Source organism: Trichechus manatus, unplaced genomic scaffold, assembly GCF_000243295.1.
Source record: "Trichechus manatus latirostris isolate Lorelei unplaced genomic scaffold, TriManLat1.0 scaffold00065, whole genome shotgun sequence".
In the NCBI taxonomy this organism is placed as follows: domain Eukaryota; kingdom Metazoa; phylum Chordata; class Mammalia; order Sirenia; family Trichechidae; genus Trichechus; species Trichechus manatus.
In genome coordinates this window covers 8,256,898-8,280,530 of record NW_004444001.1, presented here as the reverse complement: position 1 = coordinate 8,280,530, position 23,633 = coordinate 8,256,898, and the positions used below count along the sequence as shown (strand labels likewise).

General features: G+C 34.5%; 1 protein-coding gene across 12 annotated transcripts in view; it reads right to left on the bottom strand.

Moving 5' to 3' along the window:
* The window catches only part of UBR2 (ubiquitin protein ligase E3 component n-recognin 2), a 130,623-nt gene that overhangs the window by 61,577 nt on the left and 45,413 nt on the right, over positions 1 to 23,633 (bottom strand). For 8 of the 12 annotated variants that reach the window (XR_002824582.1, XM_023734206.1, XM_004379457.2 and 5 more), the window contains 10 exons: positions 21,128 to 21,266; positions 20,437 to 20,499; positions 18,862 to 18,982; positions 16,365 to 16,472; positions 15,492 to 15,580; positions 14,401 to 14,499; positions 3,557 to 3,720; positions 3,372 to 3,471; positions 1,958 to 2,086; positions 439 to 622 (listed from right to left, as the gene is read on the bottom strand). Coding sequence is in view for 11 of the 12 variants with exons in the window: in XM_023734206.1 (XP_023589974.1) it covers positions 439 to 622; positions 1,958 to 2,086; positions 3,372 to 3,471; positions 3,557 to 3,720; positions 14,401 to 14,499; positions 15,492 to 15,580; positions 16,365 to 16,472; positions 18,862 to 18,982; positions 20,437 to 20,499; positions 21,128 to 21,266 (1,196 nt within the window). In the remaining variant the exon portion in view is untranslated. The other 4 variants (XM_004379458.3, XM_023734213.1, XM_023734214.1 and 1 more) reach the window with 4 other exon arrangements.

The window sequence follows — 23,633 nt, the reverse complement described above, 5'->3', positions numbered from 1 at the left end:
TCCTAATAACACAAAGGAAATAGTAAATATACTTGCAAGCCTTATCTCTCCGTACAGAAGCCAAAAGTGTGTAAAGTTTCACACAATCATTCCTCCAGGAAGCATCCCCTCATATGAACAGCTCTCAATGCTCAAATGTGGTGCAGACCAATTTTCCGGATTTTTAGGCAGTTGCAACAGTATCCACCACGATGTCAGAAGGTACTAAAGAGGCTCAAATGCCTGCCAATAAACCTCCAGGGGAGGAAAATGTAGCTGGTACATATATGCTCAGTGCCCATAATATCTGCCTTATCAGCCAATGTGATAATTAAATGTAATACATGGAAAACTCAGAAAAATGCCTGGCACATAGTTAAGTAACAAATACATAGTAACAACAAACAACAATTTAAAAAGTAATTCCACGGTTCTTCTTCATTTTGGGAAATACTTTACCTGCAAGTAAGCGAGAAACTGGGAGGTGAATGCTAACTTTTTCTTGGGAAACACAGTATCTGATAGTTTCCACTGAATGTCCACAAATGCTTAGTGTGATTGGCTGTTCACCATCAGTAAAACCACTGTGACACTGCATCAAAACAGCGAGGCATTTCTTGTAAGCTTCAATTAGTACTTTTTCCTAAAAAAGAGGGTTTCCGTTAAGTTACTCAAAAGGTTGAGTTTCTGAAACATTGAGCAAGCACCTCAAATTTGACAATAATTAAACAAAAGCTTACTCCAGATCTAAAATAAGGCTCTGAATTCCTCTAAACTTGAAGGTGTGTAAAACAGTGTATCTTTCAAAATGAAATCTGCCCTGGACATCTCAATGTCAAATATCAATATGAGCAAAATCAAACTCAATCTTCACTTCCCAAACTTGCTCCTTCTTCCAGTGGCCCCTATCTCAGTGAATGACACCTCCATTCGTACAGCTGTGGAAATCTAGACGTTATTACGATACCCTCCTTTCTCTCATTCCCCATTGTCTACTAGCATGCTGGCAATTTTGTTTTCTAAATTTCTCTCAAATCTGGCCACTTTTCTCTATCTCCACTACCTCCAAGACACTGTCAACCATCTCTATTAAATTCCCTGCTTCTATCCTTGTCTTCTCATTCACTTTCTATACAGAGGGTTTTTTTTTTTTTTTTCTTTAATAGGCTCAAGCTGTTTCCTTGCTTGCTTGGTAGCCTAAATTTAATGGCTGGCCACTTCAATTAGCATGAGATCCAAACTCCTTTCCATGGACTCCAAGTCCCTGCAAAGAACACCCTGCCTACTTTTCCACTCTCAACCTTTGTACTCCAACCACAGAGCCTTCTCACTCCCAGAAAAGCCACACTCCCTTTTAGCACAGAGCATGACGTATCTGTATCCTCAGTGAAGAATATTCTTTACTCTCTGCTCATTTAACTCTCACACATTGTTCAGATCTCATGGAAGCCTTCCCTAGGTCCCCCAACTTATACAGACTCTCATTTAGTCTCTTTTGGCCAAAGGCAGGCCAAAATAATATTAAGACATAGGATAAATGTACTGATAGTAAAACTATATTTGGACATGTTTATAAACTACTGTTTTTATATGCATAAAGTCTAAAAGAGATCATGAAAAAAATGAAGGTAGTCACTTCATCAGCGACAAGAGATTGTGGATTATTTCCTCTTTCATGTATTTTCCAAGTTTTTTCTAAGGCTTTAGCGTTTTCGCTTTTTAAGCTTCACTGAATTTATAGGTGAAAGGTAAAATATGTTGTTTTATGAGCTAAGCCATCACCATCATTTTCTCCAAATCTCAGAATTTACCTAGGAATCTCCCCCTCCTACTTCATGCCACTCCAAGGAAAGGGGGAAAAAAAAAAAAGTTGCCATTAAGTAATTCTGACTCACAGTAACCCCATGTGTGTCAAAGCAGAACAGCTGAGTGTTAACAATTTGTACCACTCAGGGACCCCCTACTATAAGAAACTCACATCTAAAGCACACCAGTCCTGGATCATTGAAATGACATGTGTTAATTTCATCTGCAGTGTAAAGGCTGCTTCCCACTCGGGTTCCATTTCAATATGCTGTCCTACTTGACGTGTAATTGGATCCATTCCCTTAAAGGAAATAAAAAGGTTTTATATGTATTAAAATTATATTTGTTCTCTTACATTGAAACTTAAGAAACAATGTAGAAGAAATACACATTGATTATAAAAACAAAGTAAGAGTTTAAACAGGAAGCTTCAAGTAGTATGAGGCTGTAACTTCTTAAATTACATGCTTATGTAGCATTTTCTAAAATACAAATCAAAAATCTCCATAAAGTATAGAACAAATTACTTCAGAGGCAATCTTCTATATCTTAGACAATAAAATATATACTTCACTATAGCAATCCTTCAAATTCCTTTTTAGGTCCATATCTATAAAAAAAAATTGTTAGAAGAAATTTGTCAGGCTTTTAAAACTTTACAAATTTAGTATTTTATAGTATATTAGAAAGATATTTTTATATTTACTCCCTAACCTGGAACTAAAAGTTTTCATAGAGTATGAAAGAAAGTAAAACAAGAAAAAGACAGAGGTTTTAATATTTAAGAATAATCACTTTTTAGACAAAAGTTTGACTTTCCAGGGTTGATTAAATAATAGAGAATATAAGACGCCTCAAATATTCAAAATGACTGAAGAAGCTACTAATTTTACTGATACACAAAAAAACCTAAGTAAATATTATAATAAACACCGATGAAAACCACTACCTAAGCGAGGCACTAGAATATTTTCTAAAATTGATAAATCAACTTTGTTTATTCTTTTTCTTAAGAAAGTCAGCAGACTACTAAAGGAATCATAATAGTAGTTGCTTAGGTTTTTAGAAATGTCATCTTTTACTGTTAAAACGGGTTAAAAAAACTAGTTCATCTTGCTTCTAGATTCTGTTTCCTATATGGCAATGTTTCCAAAAAAGAGAATGAAACAGAAGGGAAAAAAGTTCTACACTATATTATATAAATGTCATACCAAGGAGAGAAAAAGAAATACAGAAACAAAATAAAATTGACTATATAACTTAACTATACTTCTGTGTGAACACATTAAAAAAAAAAAAAAAAATTGCAGTTGTCAAAGAAAGAATGTTAACAGTAACCAAAAGAATTACCATATACAAAAGAGCAGCAGATGCCAGACCTTTTGCTGGGATCTCATTTGCTCTACAACTTTCTAAGAGTCTCCAATTAAACAGGAGCCTCATGGTTCAAACTGTAGCCATCTAAACTGCTCCTTTGGAAATGTGCCCAAAATTAAGAAAATGCATAGACAGAAAGGTGGTCAGTTAAAAAATCTAAAAAAAAGAAAAAAGAGTTCCCTTTTTAAAATGTGTCAATTTATACATACCTGCATACATTTCAGTAATTCCAAAAAGGCATCAAACCCCTCTAGGAACTTCTGTCTCAGCTCATCTGACCATTCAGTTGGCTTGCTAATTAACACATATCTGAACAGGACAAAAATAACTATGAATAAATCAACACTTACATTTTGTAAGTTGCAATTGTTTTGATAATTAAATAAAAGCTTACTTGAGATCTAAAATAAGGCTCTGAACTCTCCTAAACTTGAAGGCTTGCAAAGCAGTGTATCGTTCAAACTGAAACCTGCCCTGGGCATCTCGGTGTCTCAAATGATCCATAAAAGTCTTAATGATAATGGTCATAAGGTTTTCTTCTGTGATGAGCATTCGAGCCTAAAACAAAGAATATGAGAGTCCCTGGTAATCAAAAATCATTAGAAAGCTTAAAAAAAAAAAAAAAAAAGTCACCAACATTTTTTAGTTCTCAGTTTTTCAACACAACTATATAATATCATAAAGGTATTACTGCATATTTCTAAATTACAATTACTTACTCCAATTGCCATGGGTATGAAGCAACAATTAAATCACGGAGAAAGATGCCAGAATGTTAGGAGACAGATCCAAGGCTCATTATTCAAAGACAATTCAGGGTAGGGGTCTGAACCAGGCTGCAAATTTTCCTTAACTGAGACATTTAGACACCTATAATGGTATGGTATAATTATTCTAGGATCCAGAGGTTTTTTGTCACAGATTCTCTAGAATTCAGTATGAAATCATGTTTCCTCTTAATCTTCTTGGTTATTTTTTTTGTTTTCATTTCTATGTACAGATATAGACATTTATGTATTTTTGAATATGTACATATATTTCAAAGATGCAAAAAACAACAGGTAAAAAGTAAGTCTCCCAGCTCCTGAGGTCCCCCTTCCAAAGGCAATCCCTGTTAACAGCTTCTTGTACATGCGTCCAGAGATGGTGTGCATGTGTGTACATATTCTTCTGCACTTTGTTTATTTTACTAGATATATTTTAGAGACTGTCCCCTATCCGTTCATATAAACCTCTCTCATTCTTTTTATTATCAGTAAGTACTCTTCTGTCTCATAATTTATTTAGCCAGGCTCCTACTGGTAAGACATTTGTGTTGTTTCCAATATTATGTTATTACCAAGATGTTGCAACAAATAATTATTGTATACAAGTTGTAATATATTTATAGAACCTGTAAGTAGAACTTCTGGGTTAAAGAGCATGTACATTTTAAATTTTGATGGATACTACCAAGCTGTCCCTGGGAAGAGGTTTACCAATTTACATGAGCACCTCTAATGTGTGTCTTTTCCCTCATGTCCTCAATAACACTATCCAATTTCAAACATTTTGATCTTTGTAATTCTGCTGGTTTTAATTTGTATATCTTACTCTGAAGCTGAACATCATTTCATACCAATTTACATTTCCTTTTCTGCTCCACAGTAAAGTGAGAAGGTCTAATAGTCCTTTGAATAACACATTTTTACTCTGATACATAAGATGATGAATCTCCTCCCTTTTTCCAGTCCCAATACTCTCAGGGTATAGCTAACCTCTACAAGGTTGCAGGCTCTACTTGATATGGGGTGACCACCTCACCAGGTCTAACAATAGTCAGTGTCAGGTAATTAGCAATATAGAAAGTTGCATAAAAGGTAGGACAAAAAACGCAGAAGGCAGAATTCTAAGAATATAGTAAAGCTGTATTCTAATAGGTTTAGTTCTAAAATCAGCAGATAAGAGAAAAATCTATAGTCAAATTTACCTTTGAAAATTTCCTAAATCATCATTACATTCTCAGGATTTAAGCCCCAAGAAGCTCAGAGGTCAAGCTTAGAGGTCAAATTACCTTATGTTAATTTTCTTAGTCAAATTTCCAAGCTGAAGAAACAAGATTAGAGTTTAGGACACTACAGCAGGAAGAAGCTCTAGTGAATACACCAGGCTGTCAACTGAGAACCTTAGAGGGTATGTCGCAGAGGTAAGGAAGAACCAGACGCAAGACAGAGTCTTGCCAAAACAACCAGGAGCCATGTTAACCCCTGACTGGACTAAGGTGATCAGTATCACTCTATCTGCCAAACAATGTTAAGGGTGAATCTGCTCAGAAGGAAGGTATTGTGCAGTGTCTACAATTTTTTTACTTTATTTTATTTTAAATAAAGAATATTCTAACAGAAGGAGAGAGGAGAGAAAGAATGGGGGCGGAAACTACATTTGAAGAGCTATGGCTCCCAAACCTGATAAAAGACATCAGCCCAGAGATTTAATAATATCTATAAACTCCAATAACATGTTGTTGTTTTTAACAACACAAACGCCAAGACAATAAACAGAAAGAAAACCATATCTAAGTAGATTTTAGTAAAGCTGCTGAAAATCTAAGACATATAGAAAACTGTAAAAGCAGTAAGGGAAGAGTGTGCTTCTTAGCTCAAGTAGACACATGGGACTAAATGGGCAGCTCCTGTCCGGAGGTGAGATGAGAAGGCAGAGAGGGTCAGGAGCTGGCTGAATGGACACAGGATATCAGGGGTGGCAAGGAGGAAGGTGCTGTCACAGTATAGGGAGAGCAATTAGGGCCACATAACAATGTATGTATAAATTTTCACGAGAGACTAACTTGAACTGTAAACTTTCACTTACACTACAATAACTAAAAAAAAAAAAAAAAAAGTTTAAGTGAAAAAAACAAACAAAAAACACTATCCTCAAAGGTGCATCAACTAAGAACAAGTGCTGACTTTTCAACAGAAATAAAGCCAGAAGACAACGGCCTGATATCTTTATAATGTTAAAGGAAAATAACTGTCAATCTAGAATTCTACACCCAGTGAAAATATCCTTCAAAAAATGAAAGTGAAATAAAAGTATTTTCAGACAAACAGAAACAGAGAAATTGTCTCTAGCAGACCTCCACTAAAAAAGAAATACCCAAAGTAATTCTTTGCTCCTAGAGGGAAACATGAAAATGCAAAAAGGATGAAAAGCAATGGAAAAGATAAATATATGAATATTTTTGACTATGCCAAACAATAACATCTTCTAGGATTTAAAATCTACATAAATTAAGCTGCATGACAAAAATAACACAAAAGGTGGGTAAATAGAGTTAAAGTGTTCTGAGGTCTCAGCTTTGTAAAGTGGTTTTTAAAGTAATACTTTATACCAGTAAATCAAAGATGCATGTTATAACCTCTTGAGCAGTACCACTCAAAGCATGGTCCACGGACCAGAAATCTACAAACTGCTTGTGCCAGCTATGAAAAGAAGCATGCACGAGGAGGTAAGTCAACTATTTACATGAGTTAAGCTGACATTTCTATCATAGCAATATTTTTGCTGAAAGAAGCAAATTTCTGGTACAAGTTGTTTATCTTGTCAGGAACTGACCCTTTGAGTAAAACTGTTCTAGAGTAAGCCTTGAAAGAATATCAAATGAATGTAAACTAACAAGCTAATAAAAGGGAAAAATTTGGTTAATCCAAAAGAAGGCAAGAAAGAAAAACAAGCAAAACAGTTGAGTCAAATAGGAAAAAAAAAAAATCGTTTAAGATGGTATATATAAAGCCAAATACACCTGTAACTATATTAAATGAGTTGTAATATAATTAAAATATTAAGTTATCAGACTGGATAAATAATAAAACCCAAGTACATGGTTTTTAAAAGAGACACACACTGAATATAAGGGTACAGAAAAATTGGAAATGTAACAATGGAAAAGATATAGTATGTAAACACTAACCAAAAGAAAGTAGTTGTTGCTATAATACAAGATAAATTACACTCCAAAGTCAGAAGCATTATTTGAGATGGAAAGTGATAATTCATAATAATAAAGGGTTCAATCCTGGAAGTACAAAAATTCTAAATTTGTATGCACTCAATCACATAGCTTCCAGATATATACAGTAAAACCTGAGAGAATTAAAAGGAGAAATAGTCAAGTCTACAATCGTTGTGGAAGACTATAAAAAACCAAACCCGTTGCTGTCAAGTCAATTCCGACTCATAGCGACCCTATCGGACAGAGCAGAAATGCCCCAGAGAGCTTCCAAGGAGCAGCTGGTGGATTCGATCTTTTGGTCAGCAGGCAAACGCTTAACCACTGCGCTACTAGTGCCCTGTGGAAGATACATAAAGATACATAAATGTCTATATCTATACATAGAAGTGAAAACAACAGCTGATACAGCAAGTGGGCAAAAATCAGTAAGGCTATAGAAGACCTGCACAATGAAAATTAACAAACTTGATATAATATGTTAAACACTGCACCCAATGAGAGAATGTACAATATTTTCAAATGCACATAGAACATTTACCAAAACTGAAAACATTCTGGGCCGCATAGCAAGGCTCAACAATATGTGAAGCAGTGAAATAACCCAGAGTACGTTCTCTGAGTTTGACTTTATTTCAAGAAATTAGAAAAAGAATGGCAAATTAAACCCCAAAAGTAGACAAAGGTAAATAATGAGTACAAACTAATGAGACAAAGCAAATGAAAAAAAAGAGAAAAATTAACCAATCAAAAGTTGCTTCTTTGAAAAGGAAACCAAAACAAACAAAATGACAGATCTCTAGCAAGACTAATCAAGAAAAAAATAAAAATTTAAATTTACCAATATCAGGAATTTTAAAAAAGTCCAAAAAAAAAGGGCTACAAACAACTACATATCCTACAGATAAACAAATAATAGATAGAAAATAAGCCAATACTAGGAACAACTTTATACCAACATAGTTGAAATTTAAAAGAAATGAATACATTCCTAAAACAAAACAAAGCAAAAAACCCACAGGTTATTAAAAGGGAGAGAAGAAGAAACAAAACATCTGAATCGCTCTATATTAAAGAAATTAAATTGATAATTAAAAACCTTCCCACAAAGAAATCTCTAGGCCTAGATGACTATACTGGTGAATTCTTCGAAACATTCAAGGGAAGAATAAAATTTTTCCAGTAAACAGAGACAGAATATATACTTCCCGATTTAGTAACAAGTCTTGATTCCAAAATCTGACAAAGATACTACAAGAAAGAAAAATTACAATCTAATATCTCTTACAAATGAGGCTGCATAAACTGAATAAAGCAATATAGAAAAGGATAATATATCACTTTATTTTTTTAATACAAGAATGCTATAACACCTGAAAAAACTGACACTATTCATTTTATAAACAGAATTAAAAAAAAATCGTGATTTTTCTGAACTAATGAAAATTAAACATTTGTTCATGACTAAAAACAACAATAACAAAATACCTCATAGAAACTAGGAATAAAAGCGAACTTCTAAAATCTGATAAAAAGAGTACCTAAAAAACAAACAAAAAACCCAAACGACATAAAACATCATACTTTATGTGAAACATTAAAAACTTTTCTCCAAAGATCAGGAATGAGAAAAAGATTCATGCTTCTATTCACCAGTGCATTAAGGAAAGAAAAGATATAAAGAATGGGAAATAAGATCTAAAACTGTCACCATTCACAAACAGAGGATATGACTATGTACACAGAAAATTCAAAAGAAGCTATCAACTATTAGAATTCATAAATGAATTTAGAAAGGTTCCTGGACATAAGGAAAACATACAAAAATGACTGTATTTGTATATACCAGTAACTACAAAGTGAAATTTAAAAAATGACCCAATTTCCCATCAAAAACCATCACATATCTTGGAATATACCTAAAAGATTGGGAAGACTTCTATACTGAAAACTATGAATCATTACCCAGAGAAATCAAAGTAAAAACTAAATAAACGAAGGAGTATATAAGTTCATGGGTTGGAAGGCTCAATATAGTAAAGATATCAATTCCTCCCAAACTAAATTCATATGGAAATGCAAAGGATCAAAAATGGCTAAAGCAATCTTGAAGAACAAAGCTGGAAGACTTAACTATCAGATATCAAGACTCATTATAAAGCTATTGTAATTTAGGCAGTATGCTATTAGTACAAAGATAAACAGACCAATGGAACAAAAAATAGACCCACGTATATAAAGGTGCTACTGAAATACAATATTGAAAGGATGATCTTTTTGGATAAACAGTGCTAGGTCAGTTGGATATCCACATGGGGAGAAAAAAAAAATCTAGACCCCTACTTCATACTATACACAAAAATAAATTCCAGATGGATTGGGACTCTAAATGTGAAAGGCACGGTTTTAGAAGAAAACACAGGAGGAATCTTTGTGATTGTGGGATATGCAAACATTGTTTAAACAAGACATCAAAAGTGCTAATCATAAAAGACAAACTGATAAAATAGAATACATTAAAATTAGGAGTTTCAGTTCATTAAGAGAAATTAGTCAGAAAGTGAAAAAGACACACTTCAAAGTGGGAAAATATATTTTTCACATAACCAACAAAGAATCTGCAGAATATATATATACATATAAACTCTTACAAATCAGTAAGAAAAAGGCAGACAACCCAAAAGATAATCAGTGGAAAACTTGAACAGGCATTCACAAATGAGGATAACCAATGGCCAATAAACATATAGAAAGGGACTCAACTTCAGTATCACCAGGAAAATACAAATTAAAACTACAATGAGATACCAATACCAGAACAGATAAAACTAAGAGATAATTTAAATTAATAAAAATTAAAAAAATTGAAAATAGCAAGTGCTGGTAAAAATGTGGTGAAACTAACTGGAACTCTCATAAATTGTTGATGGAGTATGAACTGGTTCAACCACTCTGGAACACAGTTTGGCGGAATATGCTAAAGCTGAACACATACATAGCTTATAACCTCTTGGGTATAAACCCAAAAACATGAGTACTTATTTTCTAGTAAAAGATGTGTTGGAGAATGTTCAGAGCATCTTTATTTGTGAGAGCACAAAACTGGAAAACTCCACTAACTGGAAAATAGATAAATAAATGCTGGGTGGTATAGTGACACAGTGGAATACTACATAGCAATAAGAATGAATGATCTACTCAAAAACATAATGTGGAGTGGAAGAAGCCAGGTACAAAAGAGTCATACCACATGATTTTATTTACATAAAATTCAAACGCAGACAAAACAATCTATGGTGTTAGACGACAGGATAATGGTTACTTCAGGGGAGAGGTAGTGATTAGGAGGGGCACTACTTCTGGGATTCTGGTAGCATGGGTGGATAAAAACTTATTGGTCTGTACAATTACCATGTGCCCACTTTTCTGTATATATCTCAATAAAATTAAAATAACAAAATAACAAAACTACACAAGCCTAGCCCCATCTCTAGAGGCTATGACTCTGGGAACAATGAGAAGAGGGGAGGAGGCAGCAGGCAAGTAAGAGCAACAAAAAACTACTTTTAAAAGGTTCCACAGGTGATTCTGAAGCATGTCTGCTGTCCTAGAGAAAGGGAGCAAGTATGCTCATTAAGTGTGTTTAAGTGGAATCAAGTTAGTGTGAAGGAAAAGAGCCATTATTAAGGAAAGTGTAAATTAAAAAAAACGGCTCAAGAATAAAACCTGAATGGATGAGATGAAATCGAAAAGGTTTTCCAAAAGATTTAACCTCCAAAATATTCTAAGCTTACATTAATTACATCTTCAAAGAATAGATAATTCCCACGTTAATGTAATCCTGAGCATAAAGACAGAAATACTCCCAATTCATTTTACAAAGCCAAAATCTGATTAAGCACACACATACACATAAAGAAAAACACTGACCAATATTACTTACAATTACATATACAAAAATTCTAAGTAAAATATTAGCAAAGTGGGTTTAGCAGTGTGTTACAAGAATACATCATGGCTATGTGATGTTTATAACACAGTACTAGGATGCTTCAAAATTAGAAAATCTAACTAATATAATTTATTACACTAACAGGTCAGAGATGTAATTTTTCCTTCTTTGATTAATGAGTGTATTTGTTACATTAACAGCTCAAAGGGAGAGGAAAAAAAAAGATTATATGACCAATTCAATAGAGAAAAAGCATTTGCTAAAAATCAACATTTAATTCTGATTAAAAAATGTATAAAACCAACACAATTTTTAGTAAACCAGGAGCAAAAGGAAATATCCTTAGCATGATAAAGTATTTATCAAAACAAGAAAACACTATCCTTTAATACTAGATTAAAACACTTGGAGGGACTTCCATTCAAGTCAGCAACCAGATAAGGATGTTGCTGTCATTTAGAGTGGTCCTTCTAAAATGTAAATCAGATATCATGCGTCTCCCCGTTTTACTCGCTGCAAAAGACGAAAGTTCTTAAAAAGCCCTGCAAGGCCCTCTGTGCTCTAGCACTGCCCAGTACCACCTTAACCCCTATCCCCAAACTGAATGATAACATTGATATCCTCCTCCCCACTTACTCCAGCAACACTGGCCTCCTTTTGGTTCCTTCCACCAAAATGCCAATTGATAATCATTTTAGAACTTCTGCACTTGCTGTTCCTTCTGCCTAGGAGGCTCTTCCACCAGTCAGTCACAATGCTCACTCTCTCACTTCCTTCAAGGCTCTGCTCAGACATCACCTTTCTGACAGGCCTTCTCTAACCACTCTCTTACTTCCTTAACCTGCTTTTCTACTTTGTAACATTTATCAGCACTTGACTTACAATAAATATTATGGATTTGTTTATGTATCTGTCCCCCCACAACTAGACTTTCAGTACCATGGGAGCAGGGACTATTGTCTGTTTTGTTCACTGCTGTATTTTACCCCCAGTGCCCCAAACTGTGGGTAGCTAATAAAGGCATTCAATAAATATTTTGAATAAATGAAGGAAATGGTTCTATTTAAAGCAGTCAGACAAGAAACAAAAGTTAAGTTGAAATATTAGAAAGAAATAAAAATGATTATTTGCAGACAATTAGAAATTCCAAGAGAATCAACACTAAATACCAGAACTAATAAGAAAGGTTAATAAGAGGACTAGATAGATACAAGAAGAATATGTAGCTTTTCTACATACTAGCCATAGCCAGTTTAAAAACACAGAAATTTTACTGTAGCATCAAAAATACATAAACTTAATTTAAAAAATGTATAAGGCCTATAAGAAGAAAACTATAACATTTTTACCAAAAAATAAAATAACACTTGAATGACTGAGGACAAATTATGTTTCTACATGGGAATATTCACTATTATTAGGACATTAGTTCTTCTCAAAGTAATCAATAAATACAATATCTTTTCAGTCAAAAGCCAATGTGGTCTTTTTGGTAGCTGACAAATTGATTTTATTCATCTTAAAGAAAAAAGAATAATGCAAGGAGATTTAGCTCTATAAGATACCAAAATGAAGTATTAAGCTGTAATTATTAAAACAGTGTGGTACTGGCATGGAAATGGACAAAAAGATCTATGGAGGAGGGAAAAGCCTTAAGCACAGATTTAAATACACATGGGATCATCTCACAGGCTTTTCAAACTCAACCCTGATAAACTGAAAGCATCACTTTCTCCACCAGCAAGTGGCACAACACCCACCCACTTGCAAGCAGAGAAACCTGGGAATCATTCTTACTCTCATCCCTCAAACCCAACATCCAGTCATCAAACCCAACATCCCTCAAACCCAACATGTGATCGGTTCTGTAGATTTTAGCACCTAAATATCTTTCACAACTCATATCCACTGCCACCATCCCAGTTCAAGTTACCATCAATTCTTGTCTGGATTGTTGCATTAGCTTTTAATTAGCTTCCCTACATTCACTTTTGTTCCCTGCCAATTCATTTCTCCCAATTGTAAACACGGCGATCTTTTAAAATCACAACTGTGACGATGTGTCACTTAAAACTCTTCAGTGCCTTCCCATGCTCTTAAAATAAAAACCAAACTCCTTAATTTGGTTTATAATAATATCTTATTAATGGGCAAGTAAACTTCAGACGGCTTTGTTGTTAGGTGCTGTCAACACAACTCCCACTCATAGCAAGCCTCTGTACAACAGAACGAAACAGCTTAGGCTGCACTAAAATATATCCTTAAACATGAAAGTAATCTGGGGAAAAAATAATCATAAATTACAAAACCCTAGAAAAAACATCTGGTCTGTAAAATAACTATATAACACTATTAAATCTATAAAATTTGGCCCCTGCTTACTTTTCTGGTCTTATTTCACTCCATGTTCAAGGATCTTCAACCTTATTGGTCTTCTTTCTGTTCCCCATATAGGTAATGCTCCTCCCTACTTCAGGATTTCTCAAGTGCTGGTCACTCAACATGACCACCCTCCCCTCTCCAGCATAAAGATACCCTTCTTAGGGAAACCATCTCTAAACTGTGAAAAGGCCAGATTTCCCTATTATTCTCTTTCAAAACACCCTAATTCTTCAGTTTTAATTATAATTTTAATTAACTATATGTGTGAGTCTTTCCCACTATTTTAAGTTCCAAGAGGGCAGGGACCATGTCTGTTTTTGTTCACCATTGCATTCCCAAAGCCTAGAACTGTGCCCAATAAAAAACAGGCACTAAGTATTTGTTGAGTGAATTAAATATGAATTTTAATTACTGTATAGTGCTAAAACTTGGTGATGTCTTCAGAAGCTACCAGTGAAGCTTAGTAAAAGACTACTCAATCATCCTGATTCAACTGCCTTAGCTACCTCCCTCCTTACCAAGGAGCTTTCTCAAAATGTTAGATGGTACACAGTATGCTGTCTGATTCTAATATCCTGGATTACATTTGTTAAACCAATCGACTTAATTTTTAATTCATTCTCATCAGTTCAAAACCTCAGGGAAGGACTATGATAAAGAAAGGATTAAGAGTTTTTTAATAGTACTTTTAATAGCAGGAAGTTGTTCAGTTTTTTGTTTTTAAATGGCTTCTCTCCCCCAAGATTATTTTGATATTCAAAGATATGTTTTAGTATGGCTGAAGGTGTCTGATTTGATTGCTCATTAATGAAATATTCTATTCAGAAATATACAGATCATAGATCTCTATTATTTTAAGGCTTTACTTCTGTTAACAGAAAACAAAGTTCTTCTTAAGTCTTTCAGTACTTACAAGTGAAGGAACCGTGAATATCTGAACCGAGAGGTCTGCGATTGAAAACTCTCTGTCGTGGTCATCTGTCACATAATCACACTGCAAACGCTCATAGTTCTATTAAGAAGGCAAAAAAAGGCAGGGAGTGCCAGCTATCAGTTACAAAGAAAAGGCAAGCACTACTCACCAGAGTAGGTGCAGTGAAGAACTGGACAGACAGAGCAGTCACCGACACTGCTCGCTCGTGATCATCCTCCATAAAATCTCTCTGCAACTGCTGGTAATTCTAAACAACAAGGGGGAGATTCACCTCTAATCCACATTGACCAAATGTTTAAGGATTATAATGAAAAGTCAGTGCTGAAGGAAGTAAGATAACACTGCTATGAGAGGGGGAACTGATTCCTAAAAGTTAAACCCTGTATAAATATTGATTCACTGTAGTTAATATACTCTAATGGAGCACAATGGCAGTTTATGAGCCAAAACAAGAAGTAACAGCTACTAAAAATCTGGGATGTCACTGTACACTGGTGGGGCTAAACCACAACAGTGTTGCATTGTCTCTGATGAAACGAGACTCTCATTACTTTGGATGCATATCAGAAAGAGATCCTCAAATGGCTTTTACGTTTCCCTGGTTAAAAAATCTCTAATCCAGGCAAATACAAAATAAGTGGTTAGCAGAACATAATTCAATTATATTAACAACATAGAGTTCGTGATTCCTAAATCAGAATCTCTATATAAATGCCATTTAAACTAAGACCGTCTTTTTTTTAAATAGGAACAATAGTATAGATTTCACAATAGTATAGGTCTATGTTCTTCATTTATCATTTCATATCACCTTCTAAACTAAACAAAGATAAAGGTACACTGCATAAATGAACATTCTTGTTATCATGAGAGGCAATGAGCAAAGAAGTCTCACTTTGCTAAAATTTCATTCTACTGATAAAAGATAAAAAGGTCATTTCTGAAGTTTCATAGAATCAAAACACATTAATATTAGTTCCTAATTTTATGAAGCCCAGATATAATCATGGGTTACAGTTACTCTTCATATAACCTATTTTGTTAATCTTTAAAACTGAGAAACTACTTACTTTTGCAAACCGAATAGCAAACAGTTTCTTGTATTTCAAATCCATAAGCAGACTGCTCATGAACAATTGATGATACACACTCCTAGCACCTGTTAGGAAAAAGATCAGGATATAAGATAAGGGTACACCAAACAAGCCAAACATTACATTTCCAAAATTTTTATTTGGTCAATTATATTTTAAGTCTCAAGAGCAAAACTCTTCACGCGTATATATTTTTTTCTTTCTAAAAAACAAAGTCTATTTCTTATTCATGTAACAGTTCAAGAGGAATGCTCCAAGCTACCAGGTCACTCTGCTCTATGCAGTCATTTAGGGATATAGGTTCCTTCTACATGGGGCTGCCATTTCCTAGGGCAGTGCTTCTCAAACTATTTGTGGTGAAAGATTCCTCCATCCCTTCTTTTTAAATTGATGTAGAGTTCACATAACATACAATCAACCATTTTAAAGTGTACAATTCAGTGGCACTTAGTGCCTTAACAATGCTGTGCAACCACCACGTCTCTCTAGTTTCAAAATTTTTCCATCTCCAACCCTGAACACTTCATAGCCATTAAGTAATCACTCTCCATTTCCAACTCCCAGCCCCAAAAGTATAATTTTCTAACAAAATATTCTATATAAATATAGAAAAACACTAAATACATTCCTATTTTGTCACATTTCTTGCTTTTAAACATTATTTAATTTCACAGACCCCAAAAATCTGTTTTTCTCCCCAGAGATTAAGACTACATACGCTGATCTTTCAAAGCATAAATAAATATCTTCGCAAACGGGGAAAACATAACAAAACAAAAAAACAAACTTTTTACATCACAATTACCTAAATAGCTTTCTCTGTATCTTAAGAGTACTTAAGAGATTTACCTTTCCACAATTTGGAATCGCTAAGCATTAATCTATCCACAAGAGAATAGTTTTCACCATCTGGCCCTTCTTGTAAACCAACTTGGCATAAAATCCGGCGAAGGCCATCTTAGAAAGAAAAGAGTCATGAAGTTGCAATTTCATATATTAAATAAAGTGGCATTTTAGTAGAAATGTTCAAATGGATCTGTAGAGTTCTGTATGTTTTATTATAGGTCAAATTCATTCAGAAAAAGTAAACAAATATTAAGTATTTACTGATAATGTCACAAAAAGGAACAAATTTCAAAGCCTGTGTTACACACCAACACCTGTTCCAGAATGCCAAATACACGCCTATCAGAAAGGCAATAATCTCTTATGCTTTAAAGAACTTAATTAAAGAGGGACCACTGAAATAAGTATCATCCTTTAAGCAGTTATGCTAATACAACTGTATTACAGTAAAACTGTTATACACCCCAGGATGACAGAAGGTAGGTGTAACATAAAATTGTACTAAAATTTAAAAAGAATGTATGACCTCTATATTATGATATTTATCACTGCATTTTATTAATGTTATACAAAATGTTCTTCATCAATTAAACAAAAATTCACTGAGCATCTAACATCCACCAGAGGCCCTAGAAGACAAGTTCCTACATCTAAATGCTAAACTTATAAAAAGTTCTTCAAATGTTAATGTAAGCATTAAAATAACCAAAACTTTAATAATTTTGTTTCATATTTTATAATTTAAATTACTTTTTTTAGTCTTCTTCAAGCATGCAAAGTAATCAAAAAAAAAAAAGAGTAACTTTAATTATAAATGTCAGCAAACAGAAATCAGTTAAGAGGCTAAAGAGAAAATCTTACATAAACACCAAATAATAGATGCTAAGTTCTCTAAATTACTAGTGATAAACATTCCAAAGAAATATTTCAGCAGAAAACTGCTTTACTGATACTATTTCTTAACACTGTAGCACAGTATTTGACATACAGATGTTTAATGGAAAACACTAAAATTTAACAAAATGGGGCCAGAAAAATAATTGTAAGGACATTTGAAAGGCCAGCAAATATGTTCCTCTAAATTTCCACAACTCCGTATCTTCTTTCTTCACCTGTCCGTTCAGTGTGGCAATGCTCTAACAGCTTTTTCATACAAATGTGTTAGGAATATTCTTTATAGTAAACATCAGAATGTCATTTATCCATATCATCTCTCTTGCCCAAAGAACAGTATGAGAGACAGCTTAGATCTATCCCTATTTTACCCTTAAAGTTATAAACCAAACTTGAACCTATAGCTTTGGACATGAGGGTTCTTAATTGTTACCATTACATGAAGAAGATTAATTTGTAGACTATGGAAAAACAAAATATAAAACCAAATATACATCAGTAAGATTTCTGGTAACCAAAACCTGTAGGAGTTAAAACAATGTTATCAACATAAGAGTTTTAATTTTTAAATTGCTAACCAGGAATCACTTAGGTTTTATTTACAGTGGCATTTTCCAGTTTAGTCAGTGAAACACTAGTTCTACAGGATGTTCCATTAAAAAAAGGGGGTACTGGATTTCTTTCATTGAGTTTGTGAGATTTACATTGCACTATCATATTAAAGTCTTATTACTTCCATTGGTCCCATCCCACCCAGAACAAAGGAGCATGATGAAAACTTGACACAAGGAAAATACTAGCCCAGAGGACTAAAGGACCACATGAACCAGAGACTTCACTAGCATGAGACCAGAAGAACTAGATGGTGCCTGGCTACCACCAATGACTGCCCTGACAGAGTACATAAAAGAGAGTCTCGGATAGAGCAAGAGAAAAATGTAGAACAGAACTCAAACTCACATATAAAGACCAGACTTATGGTCTGACAGAGTCTGGAGGAACCCTCGAAACTATGGGCCCTGGACACTCTGCTAACCCAGAACTAAAATCAGTTCTGAACCCCACCTGTCAGACAATGATTAAATAGGCATATAGAACAAAAAATGAATACATGTGAGGAACATGTATCTTGGTTAAATCAAACATACCAGCTCAAACAGGCAGCTCCTGTCCAAAGGCAGGACGAGAAGGCAAGAAGGGACAGGAATTGGTCGAATGGACACAGGGAACTCAGGGTGGGAAGGGGGAGCATGCTGTCATATTGTGGGGATTACAACCAGTGTCACAAAACAATATGTGCATAAATTTTTGAATGAGAAATTAACTTGAGCTGTAAACTTTCACCTAAAGCACCAAAAAAAAATCTAATTATTATTGTTTAACCCAGTGTTTCCTGCATTTATCTGACCACAGAATTCTTTGTATGCATGTAAAACATCCTATGGGACAAAATTTGGGACACAGAATTCTTTGTGCACAAAGATATTCCAAAATGGCATTATAAAATGTAAAATTAAAGCAAGAAATTATTTCACTTGATTTATTTTTTTGAAAGTTTTGCAAGGGCATATGAGCTCATTTTTAACTATTAACAACATAAACCTACCTGAATATCCAATAATATTTCCCAGCCAAGACAAAAGCTTCAAACCAAAATTCTGATGTGCAACAATAGACGAATGCATAACTTGAACTTTGAGTGGCTTTGTCTGTCGACTGGTATTTCTCTTAAAAAGAAATGGCAAGATGAAAAAAAAACTTAAAGAGTCTACTTTATTGGCAGAAAAAAGTTAATATTTTTATTTAATATATCCACACGATCATCAACACTGGAGGGTTTTTCATGTAAGCATGTAAGAAGAACACCATATAGCTTGCCTTACTTGTTTCAGACTCAAAGGCTGTAACTATTTCTGAAGAATCTTAAAAAAAAGGTAAGAAGTCATAGCTTATGAGTAACCTAAATCTTCAGTCCTGTATTTGAAAATCTGCTATACTGATTATAGATTTGTAAAAATGCCTTATGTCTTTAATTCCTTAATGCAACTACACACTTATTTAAATAATTAACCTCATGTAATCATGTTATCAATACTTTTAACATGATTTTCCCCGTTCTACTTCTTGCTTGGATCCTCTCTAGACACCCTGCTTCATTCCATCTCCATAACCCATGTTAACTCGGTACATATTTTCTCCATGTATATAGATTATATATACAGTTATAAAGATTTTTTTTGTTGTTAGTTTGGTTTATAAGAATGGGATACTGTACATATATTTCTGTGCATCCTGCTTTTCTCAGCATAAACATACTCAAATCAGGCTGTACAGTTTTAACTGATTTTTTTGTTAATGACTACATAATCCGTAGTATGGATTTATTCAAACATCCTCTAGAGAAGGTCATTCATATTTATTTTGTTTCCAGTATTCTGTGACTACAAAAAAGCATTACTGAACATCTTTGTACGTATACTTACTGGTGCTTGTGTTTCTATGGGATAAATTCCTAGGAGAGGTAAAGCTTTAATAAATGTTACCAGACTGCTTTCCAAAAATATTGTTAACAATTTGTTTTTATACTAATATTCCTATTCTCTGCATCTCTGTCAGCAAGGTATTTTATCACTCTAATTTTGTCATCCTGATGGATGTGAAATCTCTTTGTTATTTTATTATGAGTGAGTTTGAGCCTCTTTTCATGTATACTAGCCACTTGGATTTTCTCTGCTGTGATCTGCCTTTTCAAATTCTTTGTTCATTTTTCTATTTTGTTGCTTGTTCCCTGAATGGTAATCTATAAGAGCATTCTCTTTATTATAAGTATTAACTGTCTATCCTCTGTGCTAGAAATAGTTTTTCCAAATCTTCTATTTGTCTACTGACTTTGCTTAAGGAATATTTTACTGTGCAAATTTTTTACATAGCCAAAAAAACGTAACGTTTTTTCCCTAACTTCTGGGGGGTCTAGTCTTGACTAAGAAGTTCTCGTCCTCCCTTAGGCTGTATCTGTAGCCTCCTAGATTTTCTAGATTATACTAGTATCTATTTCTGGACTCTTTATTCTGTTTCACTAGTATAACTATCCAGAAAAATGGGTTTTCATAAATGTCAAAATATGGAAATAGTTTTAAACCAGTAAGAAATAATAATGGAGTCATGTTTTAAAATTACTTACAACAATCACTGATTTTGCTTGTTCACAATACTGGAAGTCTCCGTATCGAACAGATCTACGTCCCTATAAATAAAGATATTTAAAATCAATTTGCAAAAATATTATATTCAATTTTCAGAAGTTTTAAACTAGTAAACCAACAAACAAACTTGAATATATAACAACTCTGGTCAATTTTAATATTTGCAATGTTCATCATATTCCTCAATGAAAAGTAAATTATTTTCCTTCAAAGCTATCCTAACGCTTTCAAGCCATTAATATGTAAATTTCCTTGAATATCAAAACATTTATTCTAGGATGCTATAATTTCCATTTTCCTAACTGAAAATTTTTAATCACTGGCTAGAATGAGGGCAACTGTATCTACTTTTCCCCTTTAACCTTTCTATCTGGCAATAACTTAAAGCAGTTAAGAGGTCAGCTGCTAACCAAAACGTTGGCAGTTCAAATCCACTAGCCACTCCTTGGAAACCCTATGGGGCAGTTCTACTCTGTCCTATAGGGTCACTATGAGTCCGAATTGACTTGACGGCAACGAGTTTTATACCCGATATATACCTGGGCCAATGTTTACATGGAATTTAAAAAAAGCCTAACTATATATACCCGCTAACTCAATTTTCTGAGATAACGTATCATTAGTAAAAGTTCAATTTATTATATAATATAATATGATGAAATTACTTACATCTCGATCTACTGTAGTTGCAAAGCCAATGGCTTCTTTTTGTGTACAGTTAACAGCTTTCTGAAGAGTATAAATAACTTGTTCGTAGGTGTGCACCTCATCATTAAACAGCATACAATAGTAGGTGTCACTCTTGTCTCTGTGGGATAAAACATACATTATATACTGGATTTTCTATTTGTATATTATCTTGCTCCAGGCTGATTATTAAGAGCATACTTTGTTATAGGGAATGTGCTTACGTACTGGTCACAAATGTGTAAAGAAGTCATCCATGGTGCCTGTGCTCTCACACTGCGGTCCAGTGGGGAAGACAGATATTGAACATCTAATTCTATGTGTACTGGCTTTTATCAAGGGCAGGGTGCTAGAGCAGGGTATTTAACAGGTCCGAGAATTCAGAAAAGAATTGCTGGAAAAGTAATCCGAGATCTAAAGTCAGAAGTGGCTATCAGTGGTTCTCAACCAAGGATGATATGGTCCTCCCAGGGGACCATATGGCAATGTCTAGAGACATTTTTGACAGTTATGACTGGATTGCTACTGGCATCTAGCAGGTTTAGTAGGCCAGGGATGCTGCTAAACATCCTACAGTGCACCAGAAAGCCCCCAAAACAAAGACGTAATCTGGCCAAAATTACCAATAATGTCAAGGTTGAGAAACCCTGGGCTGGAGGAAGGTGAAACCAAAGGCTGGAGGTAGATTAGGTAAATATTGGGAGCTGGAGCACAAAGAGGAAGAAAGAGATTAGTATTAGTCTGGAGAGACAGGCAGAAATCTTGAAGACCTTAAAATGGATTTTGGCTTTTGTTATCCAAGGACAATCAAAGCAGCCCTAGTGGCCCAATGGTTAAAGCTCTCCATTGTTACTGAAAGGTTGGTGTTTTGAACCCACCAGCTGCTCTGCAGGAGAAAAGGCCTGGTGATCTGCTCCTGTAAAGATTACAGCCTAGGAAACCCTATGGGACAGTACTACTCTGGGCTATGGGGTCACTGTGAGTCAGTATTGAATTGACAGCACACAGCAACAACAAGGGCAATCAAGGCTTTGAAATAGGAGATATGATCAGATTTGCCTTAAAGCTCACTTTTGCTATGGAGTGAAGAATGAATCAGAAGTGGATATGGGAGCCCAGTTAGGAGACCATGCTGTTCAAGCATGAAATTCAGGCATCTAAGGTAGTAGTAATGGAGATGAACAGAAGTACAAAGATTTGATAGGTTGTTAGCAGGGAGAACCAGCTGGACGTGGCATCTAAAGGAACATAGGTAAGTCATGTTTCTGGATAGACGGAACACCATTTACATTATAAAAGAAGCAAGTTAGATTCTTTTTCCCTTCCATGCTGGCGGCTCTGAACCTACAATGGAATGAAAAACAAAACTACTGCATTCGCTAGGGTCTAAATTTAGATCTTAGATCAATGGTTCCCAACCTGAAGTATGCGAAGATAAAGTCATGAGGCACTAAGTCATTTCTGACATTTCCAAAGAGACAGAGTATAGTAAAACCTCACTTAACTAAAAAACATTTAACCCGCAACCTCAACTATCTGCAACATAGTTGAGAAAGCAAAAAAGAAACACACCAAATGTCCTGCAGGCCCTACCTCCAGCTTGTATTCATCATAACTATGAGGACAATGCTAAGAAGCTTGGTTAGAATTGAAAGTAAAAGGAAAGGCTGTTTGAGGCAAGTACACTAAAAGAAAAAAAAAAGAAAGTGAGCCCTCAAACTCAAATTTAACAAAGAACACAGAGAAACAAATTCCTCTGATAAAAGCCGACACAAGAACTCAAAAAATATACCTGGTTGGGATGAGTTAATGTATGGCAAACATTCTTCAATGGCCTCAAATTCAAATGCCTATTGGGCCAGACAGGTAACATAACTGAATGAAGAGGTTGGGTAGATGCTGGTCAAAGGGAGCGTACATTTCCTTCTAAGGGGACAGCAACCAGTCCACCGATGGTGGCCAGGGTTACCAGATCTCATTGTTTCCAGATAAGATGGAAAACAAATTTTTATATTAAATCTTCTAGTTTTAATGTTGGCAACATCTCAAATTAAAACAAAGCAAAATACAGCTATGGCAGAATCCTACTTTCTGGTTACAAATATGCAACTCCCATAATAATCTGAGTAAAAATGTTAAATATACTCTAAAATGCACGAAGTGCAGAATAAATTTTATAAAGATTTAGAATGAAAATGGTTAAAATTAAGTTTGAGCATTTATTCGAAGGAGAAAACTCACTTATATTAAAGAACTCATTGTCTAATGATATCTGGTAAGTGAAACAAAGAATAATCACGAGAGCAGGTCACAGGGTTAACTAATCAATTTTATGACACAATCAAAGAATAGAAAACTAAATATGCCTGAATCCAGTGGTAGAGCCTTGATGTGGTTTAAACATGGCTACAAACCAACCAACCAAAAGAGAGAAACCTCCACCAGTTAAGTGGATCACACATATTTGAAAACTATAAAATCAAGCTTA